Below are 13045 nucleotides of genomic sequence, written 5' to 3' on the forward strand. Positions count from 1 at the left end.
TGCCCAGAGGGATGCATAGCTTTTTAGTCTATTCATAACAGCATTTTTAAGAGATTTGCAAGAAATCAAGTTAGGTCAGAAATGGAAATGGAACATTAGTCAGGTAAGACCACAGAAACTAACTCGGACCAGAGAGTCAGTGTTTTCTATCTGACAGATGTGGATGCGTTAGGAAAGACCATAGCAAAAAGCAGCTCCACAGAATGATCTTTCCTCTGACATATTTCCCATGTTCAAGGAGCCTGTGGTTTGAGGACTTCCTTCATCATAGGTGGTACCCAGATGAAGGCAACCAGACTGTTGAATGCTAAAACGTAATAAATTGCCAAAGAGTGAGCACACGCAGGCATGATGTGGCCATACTGTTCAGAGGAGCGGTAAGAGACATAAACTGGCTGGACATATGCTGAGTTTTATCACCTGGCCCCAGAGCTTGTTGGCCTCCTTGGACTGATCGTCTTTCTTGGCCATGGCCTTCTCTATGTTACGCTTTTGAGAGAGCTAGAACAGTGCTCGGGAATCTTAATGCATCACTGTGCTTGGAGTAATTTGATAGCAGATAGTGCCTCAGGCTTCGTGAATTCAAATTCTAAGTGATTAACAAATTGCATTTTAAAATGTGCAAGTAATTAATTCCAAACACTCATGGTTATTTTCAAGTTGTAAGCAACTGCACAAAGTGCTGTTTGTATCAGCATAAATGACTACTTGAAGTATAAAGCTACAAACATTTGGATCTCTCAGTAGTCAGGAATTAAGTGCTCTGAATTTAGAGAATATGCATCTTATATAAAGTACACATGCAAACACATCACTTGACAAAAAACATATATACTGCATAGATGTGTAGCTTAGATAAAACAGATAAGCATATCCGTCAAGTTAATGTATGTAAAAATCAAAAGAATCTCTGAGCAACCATGGTAGTGAATAAAAAGTCTAACGTTTTTCTTCAAACTAGGAAGAGTCATTTCACCAAAAATAACAATCTGACAATTTTGGTAAGGTGTGTTTTGCATAAATGAGATCTTGCTACAAGTGAGATGCAAGCCCTGCTAAGTAGATATCCAAGGACAGGGTAAGAACAGAAAGAGAATTGTAGAAAATTTTCTTATTTAAATTGGTTTAGATATCTTTTGTACATTCAATTCCTTTTACTGGACTTTCCTTCTCACACAAATACCTTCCAGAATGCAATGTTCTGTATTCTATATGTCTTTTTCATACAGAAACTAACAAAATGTTTATGCAAGTGAAAAACATTTATTGCATAATAGCAAAAAAACCCCCAAACCAAATAAAAAAAAAAACCACCCAACCCATCTAACCTTTCAAAATTAATTTAGAATCTTAATTTAAATGATCAGAATTGGCTATTCAGCTTTAGTTTATACTGAAAAGTCCTAATTTGAAAGATCATTTTACTACATTACTATTGTAATATAACTGATAAAAACATAGCTGTGACTTAAAGTACAAAACTCATATTTTTTTTCTTTTATGTCATTTGTAGTAATTTCCTTATGTCTTTATCACTAACAACAGAATAGATGCAATTAAAAACTTGAACAATATTTTATAAATCATCATCAAATGACATATCGCCATTTCCAGTCACATTTTGTGAGTCTTATCAGTTAAAGAAAATTGCAGCTTTAGAGGGCTCTGAATGAACGATGGGCATACATTATTTAGCATGCCTTATTAAAAATATCACTGAAACAGCTCTTTTTTTACTGAGGTTAAGAGCAGCCCTGCAGAGAGAGATCTGGGGGGTTGTGTTGATGTCAAGTTGGATATGAGTCAACAGTATGCCCTGGCAGCCAAAAGAGCCAACCATGTCCTGGGGTACATCAAGCACAGCATAGCTAGCCGGTCAAGGGAGGTGATTGTTGCACTCTGCACTGCACTGGTGTGGCCCCACCTTGACTACTGCGTGCGCTTTTGGGTGCCATGATATAAGAAGGACATCAAACTATTAGAGTGTGTCCAGACAAGGGCGACCAAGATGGTGAAAGGTCTCGAGGGCAAGACTTACAAGGAGCAGCTGAGGTCACTCGGTTTGTTCAGCTTGGAGAAGAGAAGGCTGAGGGGTGACCTCATCATAATCTACAACTTCTCAAGGGTGGGAGCGGAGGAGGAGGTGCTGATCTCTCTCTGGTGATCAGCAACAGGACATCAGGAAATGGAATGAAGCTGTGTCAGGAGAAGTGATCACGGCACCAAGCCTGCCAGAGTTCAGGGATCATCTGTACAATACTCTTAGTCATATGGTTTAGTTTTAGGTGGTCCTGCGAGAAGCAGAGAGTTGGACTCAATGATCCTTGTGGGTCCCTTCCAACTTGAGATATTCTGTGATTCTATGATTTATTCAATTCTTTATTAAATGGCATTTTTCTGTAGTTCATTTGTGAAAATGCAGATAATTGTATCTCATTTAATAAAATTTTTCAGTATAGAAAACATATCTATGAAATAATCATGAATGACTACTTTCACAGGTATGCTTTTGGATATTTTGGAAATTGCAGTTACTATGAGGAATTAGTTAAATGACTTTTTGAAGTAAGACTTAAAAATTACCATTTTAAAATGTCTTATTGACAAAAACCTACAACCAAGCCATAGTATATCAATGCCAAGTTTAAAAATAAATTTTACTATGTCAATGCCAACTGTCAAGCTGCTAAACTCCCAGATTCATAAAGACCAAAAACATTGCTAAGTGTTACAATAGTGTAGCATTACACATTCATCAGACAACTCATTGATCTAATCTAATTCCAACTGGCAGCCAGCTCTTTAACCATCAAAATATTTACCTCTACTTGCTAATATTCTTTAATATTTTAGGTTTTTTATAGACTTTATTTTCAATAGGTAAAAGACAAAACCTGTGCTTTTTTTCTGTGTTTTAAAAATAGAAATGTGTCAGAAGGTTGGTTGGTTTTTTGTCTGTCATCACTTGAATCCAGATGTACTGCATTCCAGATAAGTGCTCTAATCAGTTTGCCTCCCTTTCTCAATTTCTTGTCTTGCTGTTGATCAACTTCACATAAATTAAATACTCATTAGACCACGTATCTAAGATGAATTTTCTTTCTCTCTCCAGGGTTTTCAAAGGACATTTTAAAATAATTTGAATTGCTCTCTAAGTAGAATGGGATTTATTTTGCTAAAATTTCAGAAATTATTGTGTATATTTTATATATATGAAAAAGTCAGATTTCTCACTTCAAGATAACATTATGTAGAAAGTAGAACCACAAAAACTGTAATTTGTTTAGGCACCTATGGGCACCAATTGCAGCTGTAGCACTACTTTGAACATTTTAGCTTTGATGTTTCGGTGAGCTCAATCTAAGCAGACACCAGTGGGATTGTCACATACTTATTGGCCCTGACAATACTGGACTCAGTGGGTAGTCTTGTACTTCCTGGGGCTTCAGATTCATCCATTTTTTCTTTGCAAGCATGGTGCTTAATTTAGCAGCTTTTTACAATTCTTATTTACTCTATCATATCAGTTTGCTATATTACAAAGACCTATTCCCCCTCCATCCACTCTGGAGAGGAAACCTGATCTTAGTCAACAAAGTTTCAAATAAGACAGAAATACTGATGGAAAAACTATTTGCTAACCTGGCATAAAAGTTCAGTTATTAACTGATAGTATGTACTTGAGCAAACTTAAAATCAAAACCCCAACTCTGCTACCTTTTTCATGCAAAAACTTCATCTTAAGAGAGGATAGCTAGATTTAGAAGTTAAAAAATTAATCAATAGTCTGTAATCTCATACTCTCTCTCCCACAGAAATAAAAGATCAGTCTTCTGGATATCTAAAGACTTTCTTCTTTTTCAATTAAGTATTCTAAGCTGTTTTCCAGTGATATGATAATCCTTCACTTGAGAATATATTTTTATTTTAATGCTGATAATGATCCCTTAAAATAACACTCTACAACAAATTAATAGTAAAGCCCTAATTTTGAAGCAAAAAGAGAAAAGACTGAATTCTTTAAGGGCAAATTAATGACTGTTGGAGATTTAACTTTTTTTTTTAATAATTAGGAAATTTAATCCAGTTATTCCCAGAAGTCTGCAAGCAGTTAGGAAATCTTTCATCTTTTTATGACTGCCCCTAGAGGTTTGTTTTTAATTTTTAGTAAATCATTGTATAGTCCTCTGATGTTAATCTTCCTCGTGTTCCTAATGGTCTGACTGAAGTCCTCCTTTTCATTCTCTGACTTTATTATATCGGTCTGGGTACCTTCACTATGTTTTCATTGTACTGACCATCTCATTTTTCACTTCTTGTTCCTGTCTTCCAGGCACCTTATTGCACAGATCCAGCTTTGATCTGACATCTTTTCATTTTTTTATTGGGTTCCTCCATATTTACTGATACATGTTAGAAGAATATATAAACATAAATATATGTATGTGTGAATATATATATACTTATATCCACTGCTGTGTAACAAATTAAACAGTATATCCTATCTGCTTTTCCTGAAACACTTCACTGATTCCTTATTTGACCAGTGACAATGAGTTTCATTCAAATTTCATCTCAACGTAAACATTGTACCAACTCAGATTATTCTGAAAGTGAACAAAATTGTTCAGGCAGAAATCTGCCATGTCACTCTAAAAATTAGATTTAGGGAAATATTCTCATTTTACCATGTAATGTAACATCAATAAGGAGAATTGTTTGGAAATTTTTTTTCCCTTTATTTTTTCTAATTCTTTTTATAAACATGGATAAATTATGGGATCAGGACATCTTTTTCTCCTTCTCTAAACTTACAAACTCATATTTGTTTGAACCTCAGAGGCTGAGAAGAAATTACGTCAGAGAATTACTCGCTACCTCAGAAAGTATGGATAACACCAAAAATGTCAGTTTCCCTTTGCTCAATGTTTTAACAATATCAGCTCTGAATCTCTGTATTTAGTGTATCTAACTCTATAGTGAATCATAAACTCTTGGTCCTTTCTCTTTCTCCATTTATCTATTCCAGGAATACCTTCTTGATTATATATTCTTCACCAAAGTAGTTCTCCAATAATATTCCTTAAATCTGGAACCTGATTAATTATTACTTGATCCTTTTGGACCTTTTGGACATACGATCTCTTTTACTGGTTTGTCATCTTTATTTATTCTTTATTTTCCCTCCAATAATTGGGTCTCTTTTTAACGATAACATATTACATGGTCTTCTATTTTCATTGTGAGAAAAAGCTTACCATTGTAATATCACTAATCCAATTTGTATTCCTAATGCTAGCTTCATAAAAATCTAGACTCATGCAACTATAATCAACTAGGGATTCTTGAAATTACTGAGAATTGAGAACCTAATTATACAAAGTTCGTTTAGAAGTAGTCACATATCATAAATCAGCTATTAGTGGAGTTACTGCAGAGAATGAAATTAACTTTCAAAATGTTTCAGACTTGCCCTGCACAGTATTTCAACCTCAAGATAAAGACGGCAAATGTTATGGGTGACACGATTATGGTAGCCCAGACTGAGACAACAAAGACACTTTTAATTCTTGGGATAAAAAACAGAAGAACAAAATTTAGGTGGACCATTGATTCCCCCTGTCAATTTTTGTAAGTCACCTGTACAATTTTTTGCAGAAACTCATGATAAACTTCTTGGTTAGCTTCTAATAGTGGAAAAATCCATGGCTGCTCTTACTTACCATATGGAAAAGCAGAAATAAGTTTTAATTATTACCTCATCTTTTTAAAAATTTGCCTTTGAACTTTTCTTTGCAGGCTGTTTTCTATTTTTGAGGGGGGTCTGTTTTCTATTTTTTTCAGCTTGGAAGTTGCCATATTTTCACACACACAAAAAATCATGGTTTATTGCAAGAAAGCGGGGGGGGGGGGGGGGCAGATGATGCAAATGTCTTGACAGTCAAATTATCTAAACTTTCTAAAAATGCCAATGACTGTAACTTTGATTTCTGATCAGAGCTCGTTGTAAGCTGTCAATGAATCTGCAATACAGTTCAGTTCCACCACCCTCCACACAGCTATACTTTAAAGAGAGAACTTCTGAAACTGAGTAGCAGCCAGAGAAACAAAATGGCAAAGAAAGACAAGAGTCGATGTCTACGTCTTCCTGGAGGCTTAGTAATTCACTAGGAATTTTTCTCGCAGAAACAACATTTGTACAGTTAGACAACATATAAATTACTGGACACCAGCTTCTTAATTCTTCTGAAAATAGTAAGCAACAAATTGCAGAAAATAGCAATTTGTCGGCATCAGCAAAGCTAGGGAAACATACTACTGACAACAAGGTTATTATGTTTTTTTAGTATATCAACTGCGTAGCTTTGTTTAACTCTGCTATATTACCTTTCATGAATGCCATGAAATTAGTTTATGATGACAAGAAAGAAGAATACCATCTGGAAACAAAATGGTAACAAAAGATGCTTTTACAGAAAAGACCAAGGTTCTTAGAGAAACAATAGGGGAACATTTCTTGCTTGAAGACATAGTGAATGGAAAGGGCTATCTCATGGCATATGTTCCAGACTGATAAAATGAAATAAAACAAGAAATGTCTAAAATACCTCATCAAATCCACATTCCACATGAACTCTAAAAATCCACTGAGGCAATGGCTCAGCTCATATAAATCATTAACTGTTAAATACCTTTTGTGTTATGGTTCTCATTTCTTGACAGAAGATGTACAGAATTATTTGGATTTCATGTAAGTTCTACATGGGGCTTAGGACCATGGCTGAGTTTGTATTAATAGGTTAAAATCACAGAATTACAAATTATGAACAAAATTTCAGTCCTGTTAGAGATGTTTGTATGCAGTGAACACCGCCAAAACAAGCAGTATCTGCAGAAATGGAACAAATGTTTAGTAGAGACTGATGACACCATGAACTTATGACATGCATATTTTTCTGAAGCCTGTTTACTACCTCTTATTAGAAGGACAAAAAAACCCATCTAAGATCAGACAACTGAAAGGTTAGAAATTTTGGGTTTTTTTTTCCTGTTTTCGAAGCACTGGTAAAGGAAATCTTCATTGCATACTCACTGAAATCAAATACAAACAGCAGCCATGAAAAAAATCACTGTTGCTTTTTTTGATTATATTAACTCTATTTGTTTTGGAGCACAGAAATTTATAAAGCATTTCTTTGCTGTGAGGAATTACATTGTAAGACTTTTCAGTCACAAGAAACTTTTACAAATTATTACAGAAGACAGCAACTACCCTTTCTTGCTCCTCCACATGGGTACCAATAATGCTGCCAAGGGAGAATCTGATCAGTAATGGGTGTCCACAGGACTTGGTACTAGGGCGAAAGGCACAGGAGACCAGAGGGGTTCCCCTTAATGCAAGGGGAAAAGCTCAGGCAGGAGCATCAGAATCCTGTAGAACCTAAGCAGCTGGTGCAGGGCAACAGGGCTTTGACTTCTTTGACCACAGGATCCTCTTCAATGAATGACGGCAGCAGGGGAGACATTGGATCTGCCTGGCTAAACAGGGAAACAGGTGTGCTGACCTAGTGAGGAGAGCTCTAAACTAAGTTTGTCAGGGGTGCAGGCCAAGTGGGAGAACAGGCCCAGGGAAGAACACATGGCACAGGGCAATGAACGTTTCTCTCCCTCCCCCTCAGAAAGCAACATGATTGGAAGCCCAGATGAAGTGCCTGTACATAAAAATGTGGTGCATGGAAAGCAAACTGGGCAAACTGGAGGTCCACGTACAGTCACAGAACTGTGGTATCATCGAGATTACAGAGACTTAGTGGGACAGCTCACCTGACTGAAGGGCTGCACTGGATGGACACAGGCTCTTAGGAAAAGCAGGAAGAAAAGAGAGGCTGCACTCTACGCAAAGTAGGATCTTGAATGAACAGAGCTGTGTTGCACAACAGGCAACAAGCTCATTTAGCTCCTGCAGGCTAGAATGAGAAGGGGAAGCCAAAAGGGAGGTCATTATGGTGAATATTTACTACAGATCACCAGATCAAGAAGTGGTCAAAACCTTCAAACAACTAGAAAGTTTCCCAACCATGGGATCTGGTGCTCATGTGAGACTTTAACCACCTCAACATCTGTGCGGACAGCAGCATAGCAGAGTGCGAGCAATCCACTAAATTTCTGAGTTCAGTGAGAAGAATTTTTTTAATGCAGGCACTGGACAGACCAACTAGGTGTAGGAACAAAGAACGATTCAAACATATTCAACAGCAGCTGTGGTTACAATAACCATGAGATAAAGATCCTGAGGGAAGTGAGGAAGGCAAGTAGTAGAACAAACTCCTCGGACTTCAGCAGGGAAGATTTCAACTTGACTGTGAAGTGGTAGACAGGCTCCCATAGGCTGATGTCTTGAAGACCAAAGGGCCCAGGAGAGCTTGCCTTCAAGGGCAGCTTCCTCAAAGCTTAAGAATGATGCATCTACTTATGCACATAAATGAGTAGGCATAGCAGGAGGCTGCTGGGGCTGAAAGGAAATTCTTGACTGAGGTGTTTTAACTGAAATGCAAAAAAAACCCCCAGTGTACAAAATGTGAAAGCAGGGACAAGCTACTTGAAAGGAATATACAAGTGTTGCTCAGGAGTGCAGGGAGAGAAGGAGAAAGGCTGAAGCTCTGATGGAATGAAACGTGAGGAATGTGAAAAGTAGTCATTCTAGAAACCATTCTGTAGGTATATCAACAACAAAAGGAAAATGAAGGACATGGTGGCCTGCTGCACAGTGGGGTAAGTGACCTTCTGATGAAGGCATGGAAAAGGCTGAGGCACTCAATGTCCCCTTTGCCTCTCTTTTCATTAGCAAAGGCTGCCCTCAGGCCTCCCAATTCTGAATAAAATATAGAAGTAAACAGGATATGTGCAAGTTCATGGTACTCAACAGAATGCACCTTAAGGTTCTTGGTGTGCCAACAGTGTGAGTGTGCTTTGCATCATCTTTGAAAGGTTGTGACAGTCAAGGGTGATTCTCAATGACTGGAGAAAAAGATAATTTTTCATTTCTCATTTTCAAAAAAAAGCAAGGATCCTAGCAACTGTATATCTGTCAAGATATACAGTTCACCTTAGACCTCCAGAAAATTATGGAGAAAGTGTTTATGAAAACCATTCCCAAGCACACAAAGGACAAAAGGTGAACAGGAACAGCCAGCTTTTGCCAGTAAAAATCATCCTTCGCTAACCTGACTGCTTGCTTTGATGAAAGGATTTAGCTAGATGTTAACAAAGTTTTCACAAGAGAGTTCCTCGCTATATCCTTGTAGTCAAATTGAGGGCATATGGACTGGATGAGTGGATTATTATGTGAGTGAAAAACTATCTAGATCATCAGGCTCAGATGGCAGAGGCCAATTGTTTAAAATCAAATCAGTGGTCAGTGATGTGCAGTATCCCCCAGGGATTCAAACTGGGGCTAAATTTATATAATATCTTCACCATGAGTCTGTAGTATGGGATTGAATGCATCCTGACAAGGTTTACAGATGGCACCCTAAAGGGCAGGACTGCCATTCAGACAGGCTTTGATGACAGGTTTTAACAAGCTGGAAGAATGAGAAGACAGGAATCTCATGAAATTCTAAAACAGAAATGCAGGTTAGGGGTTGACCTGCTGAGAAGCAGCTCTATCGAGCTGAGAAGCAGCTCTATCGACAAGCTCTCCATGAGCCAGCAGTGTGCCCTTGGAGACACGAAGGCCAATGGTATCCTGGGGTGAATTAAGAAGAGTGTGGCCAGCAGGTCAAAAGAGGTTCTCCTCCCCCTCTACTTTGCCCTGGTGAGGCCACATCTGGAACACTGTGTCCAGGTCTGGGCTCCCCAGTTCAAGAAAGACAAGGAACTACTGGAGAGAGTCCAAAGGAGGGCTACAAGGATGAGGAGGGGACTGGAGCATCTCTCATGTGAGGAAAGGCTGAGAGAGCTGGGTCTGTTTAGCGTGGAGAAGAGAAGACTGAGAGGGGATCACATCAATGCTTATAAATATCTAAAGGGTGGATGTCAAGAGGATGGGGCCAGACTCTTTTCAGTGGTGCCAGTGACAGGACAAAAGGCAATGGGCACAAACTGGAACACAGAAAGTTCCATCTGAACAGGAGGAAAAACTTCTTCACTTTGAGGGTGACCGAGCACTGGAACAGGCTGCCCAGAGGCGCTGTGTAGTTTCCTTCTCTGGAGATATTCAAAATCTGCTTGGATGCGATCCTGTGCAACCTGCTTTAGGTGAACCTGCTTTAGCAGGGGAATTGGACTAGATGATCTCCAGAGGTCCCTCCAACCCCTGCCATTCTGTGATCTTGCCATCAACTGCTATAGATATCCCTCATGTAAATGAAAAAGAGAAAAGATCAGTAGATAAATCTACCTCTGAATGCAAGCTACGGAGAGTTATTGCTTCTGAATTGTGATTACAGTTTTAAATGGTATAGATTTTTAGACAGTACATTAGTACATTTACATTTAGAAAGTTAAAAAAACCCCAAACCTCAAAATATATTTATTTAATCTGCTGTTTTAATATTGTCTTATTATTTTAAAGATATTTTATGTCTTCATTTTTACCTCTGCAAAAAGGAACTGGAAAATCCCATGATGCACCATTTCCAGGACTCACAATACATGTCAACATGGCATGGCCTTCTAGGATATAACCAGAGATACAGCTATATCGGATTTTATCTCCAATGTTGAATCTTGATCCATGAAGTACTCCTTTAGGTATTTCTCCTGGGTTGCCACAAGTATGACTAGGTAATACTGTCAAAAGAATGAAGGAAAAAATGTTAGTTAAAATCTGCAGAATGAAGTAATAAATACTTGTCAAACAATTGTAATTAAATAATTGGTTGTATTATTATTTTTTAAAACAGCATTCCTTATACAAATAAGGTGAAATTAGGCTATGGAATGTACTTTCACAAAAGATTTCGGTTTATAACAGACATCATCACTTTCAAAGCTAATTTCAAACTTGGTTTAACAGTCCTTCAGTGACGTTATTTACATATCTATTTTCAAACAAAATATCCTATAAAACTTGCTTTCTCTCAAAACTCTGGATGAAGTAAAAGAAGTTGTATTTAGTTATTTTTGTAAATATTGCAAAAATATTCATACATCATCATTATAGATCCAAGCAGTAGAAGACACTTTATGTAGTTTTCATTTTAGTTGATAGAATAGCAATTTAAAATAACCCAATAATTTACTGGCCTCTGATATTAAATTAAAGTCTAAAGTATATTTTAAAAGTTTGATTTTCTGCTTATTTTCAAATTATTTCAGGTTCTAGAAATTATGAAAGAAACAATGACTAAGCACTGACATGGGGCTGATATGAACAGACATACTTATTTTCTTTTTGACTGCAGAAAGTTACTACCATTTGTAAGCATTAGTTATTTGGAAGAGATTGTCTTAACTAGTTATCAGTTTAAAGATGATACTCCTCCACCTAGGAAAAGCAAAAATGTGTGTTGGGGAGGAAGAAAATGGAATTGTTTTTGTTCTCGATCTCGTTTGAAAGTTATTAATGGCATGCCATTCCTTTCATTGAAGTAGTACAAATTAAAATTGTTTAATTTCCTTTAGAGCAGAACAAATAAGTGCAGGAAGCTGAAATATGTCATGAGCAGAGCACAAAAGATAAATGTGTTCATCAAAGAAATGGTGGTCTGAAAAGCTCACATGTAATTCAGGTATTGTTTCAGAAACCACATGGTTCACGGACAACATCTTTCACCCCATACTTCTCTCTTTCCTTACTCTACCCATCTGCAGAATAAACATAACCATACTAACCTCACTAACCTGCATGTTGAGAGGATTAATTACTCAATATATGCACATCCTCAGAGTGTTGTAAAGCATTATATCAATATATCAATGCTAATTAAGCCCCATTATACCATGTAAGTTCAATTATTGAAAGCACACCCTTAATTCATTACTCAAACAGTTAGTCACACTGGTATTTAAATGATCATAATTACACTTAAGTTACAACCCAAATTATACAGGAAAATTTTGAAACAGCAAAAAACCATAAAGCTAAAAAAAATAAAAGAGAGAACACTTTCACTTAAAACATCCTTTTATGAGAAAAATCCCAAAATCTTCTGTAAAGACTAATGTTAACAAAAGCCACCTAACATTAATGAACAATGAGTGAGATGAATGTTCTAACAATGTTGCAGATCAGAGACCTAAGATGTCTGTGCATTACAGGAACTATTTAAGGTTGCTGAGTGAGTAGCTATCAAAGCTAGAAGCAAACAATATGGTACCCGACTTTTTCTGTGCTGTTTCAGCAGCCTTAATAGAATAGGATATTTATCTGGATGTGCTCATTCACATTGGAAAGACAGTCAATATTTGATTCACATATATGAGAATGAAGACATGTAGAATAACCTAAAGAAAGTGATTGTAAGACATCAGAATAATTGGAATAAAATAAAGATACTAATTTACATTCCAAAAAGTTGGCAACAATGATCCATTTTATGCTCAGCATATACTGCTATTTGGTATTATATGTTTTCTAGCACTATTAAAAATGCTACCTGTCTTTTCTGCAAATTTTCCCCTTTTTGCTGCTTTAGTCATGGTAGGTTAATACAGGTAATTTTGCAACACAAGTCAAACAAACAAAAATTTGTTACATGCTTTGACACAGGAGAATACTTGCATTTGAAACAAGAATCTTTCTTTCTGTTATTTTCAAATCAAAACATTTTTACAAAACACTACAATATGAAATAGTTTCATTATAACATCTGGTGTATCCAGCAATATTTATTCAACTCAAAACTCAGCATTTATTTTTATGACTGGGTGTGTTATCCAGAAAGAAAAATAATAATGCATTATTTCAAGATACTACGATTTCTGATAAACTGCATTCCCAAAGAAAATACATCACAGCAAATCTACATCTGCCATATAAATGACAACTAGCATTGGCTAACTGTTGAAACTGTACTGCAGCAAATCAGTCTTCTATCTG

General features: G+C 36.8%; 1 protein-coding gene across 1 annotated transcript in view; it reads right to left on the bottom strand.

The window, feature by feature from the left end:
* CSMD1 (CUB and Sushi multiple domains 1) overlaps nucleotides 1-13045 on the bottom strand; it is a 1232729-nt gene that overhangs the window by 631045 nt on the left and 588639 nt on the right. The window contains exon 4 of the mRNA XM_075747278.1: nucleotides 10600-10794. Coding sequence (XP_075603393.1) covers nucleotides 10600-10794 — 195 coding nt within the window. The remainder of the gene's footprint in view (nucleotides 1-10599; nucleotides 10795-13045) is intronic.

The sequence above is a fragment of the Balearica regulorum genome, chromosome 3 (genome assembly GCF_011004875.1).
Source record: "Balearica regulorum gibbericeps isolate bBalReg1 chromosome 3, bBalReg1.pri, whole genome shotgun sequence".
NCBI classification, from domain to species: Eukaryota; Metazoa; Chordata; class Aves; order Gruiformes; family Gruidae; genus Balearica; species Balearica regulorum.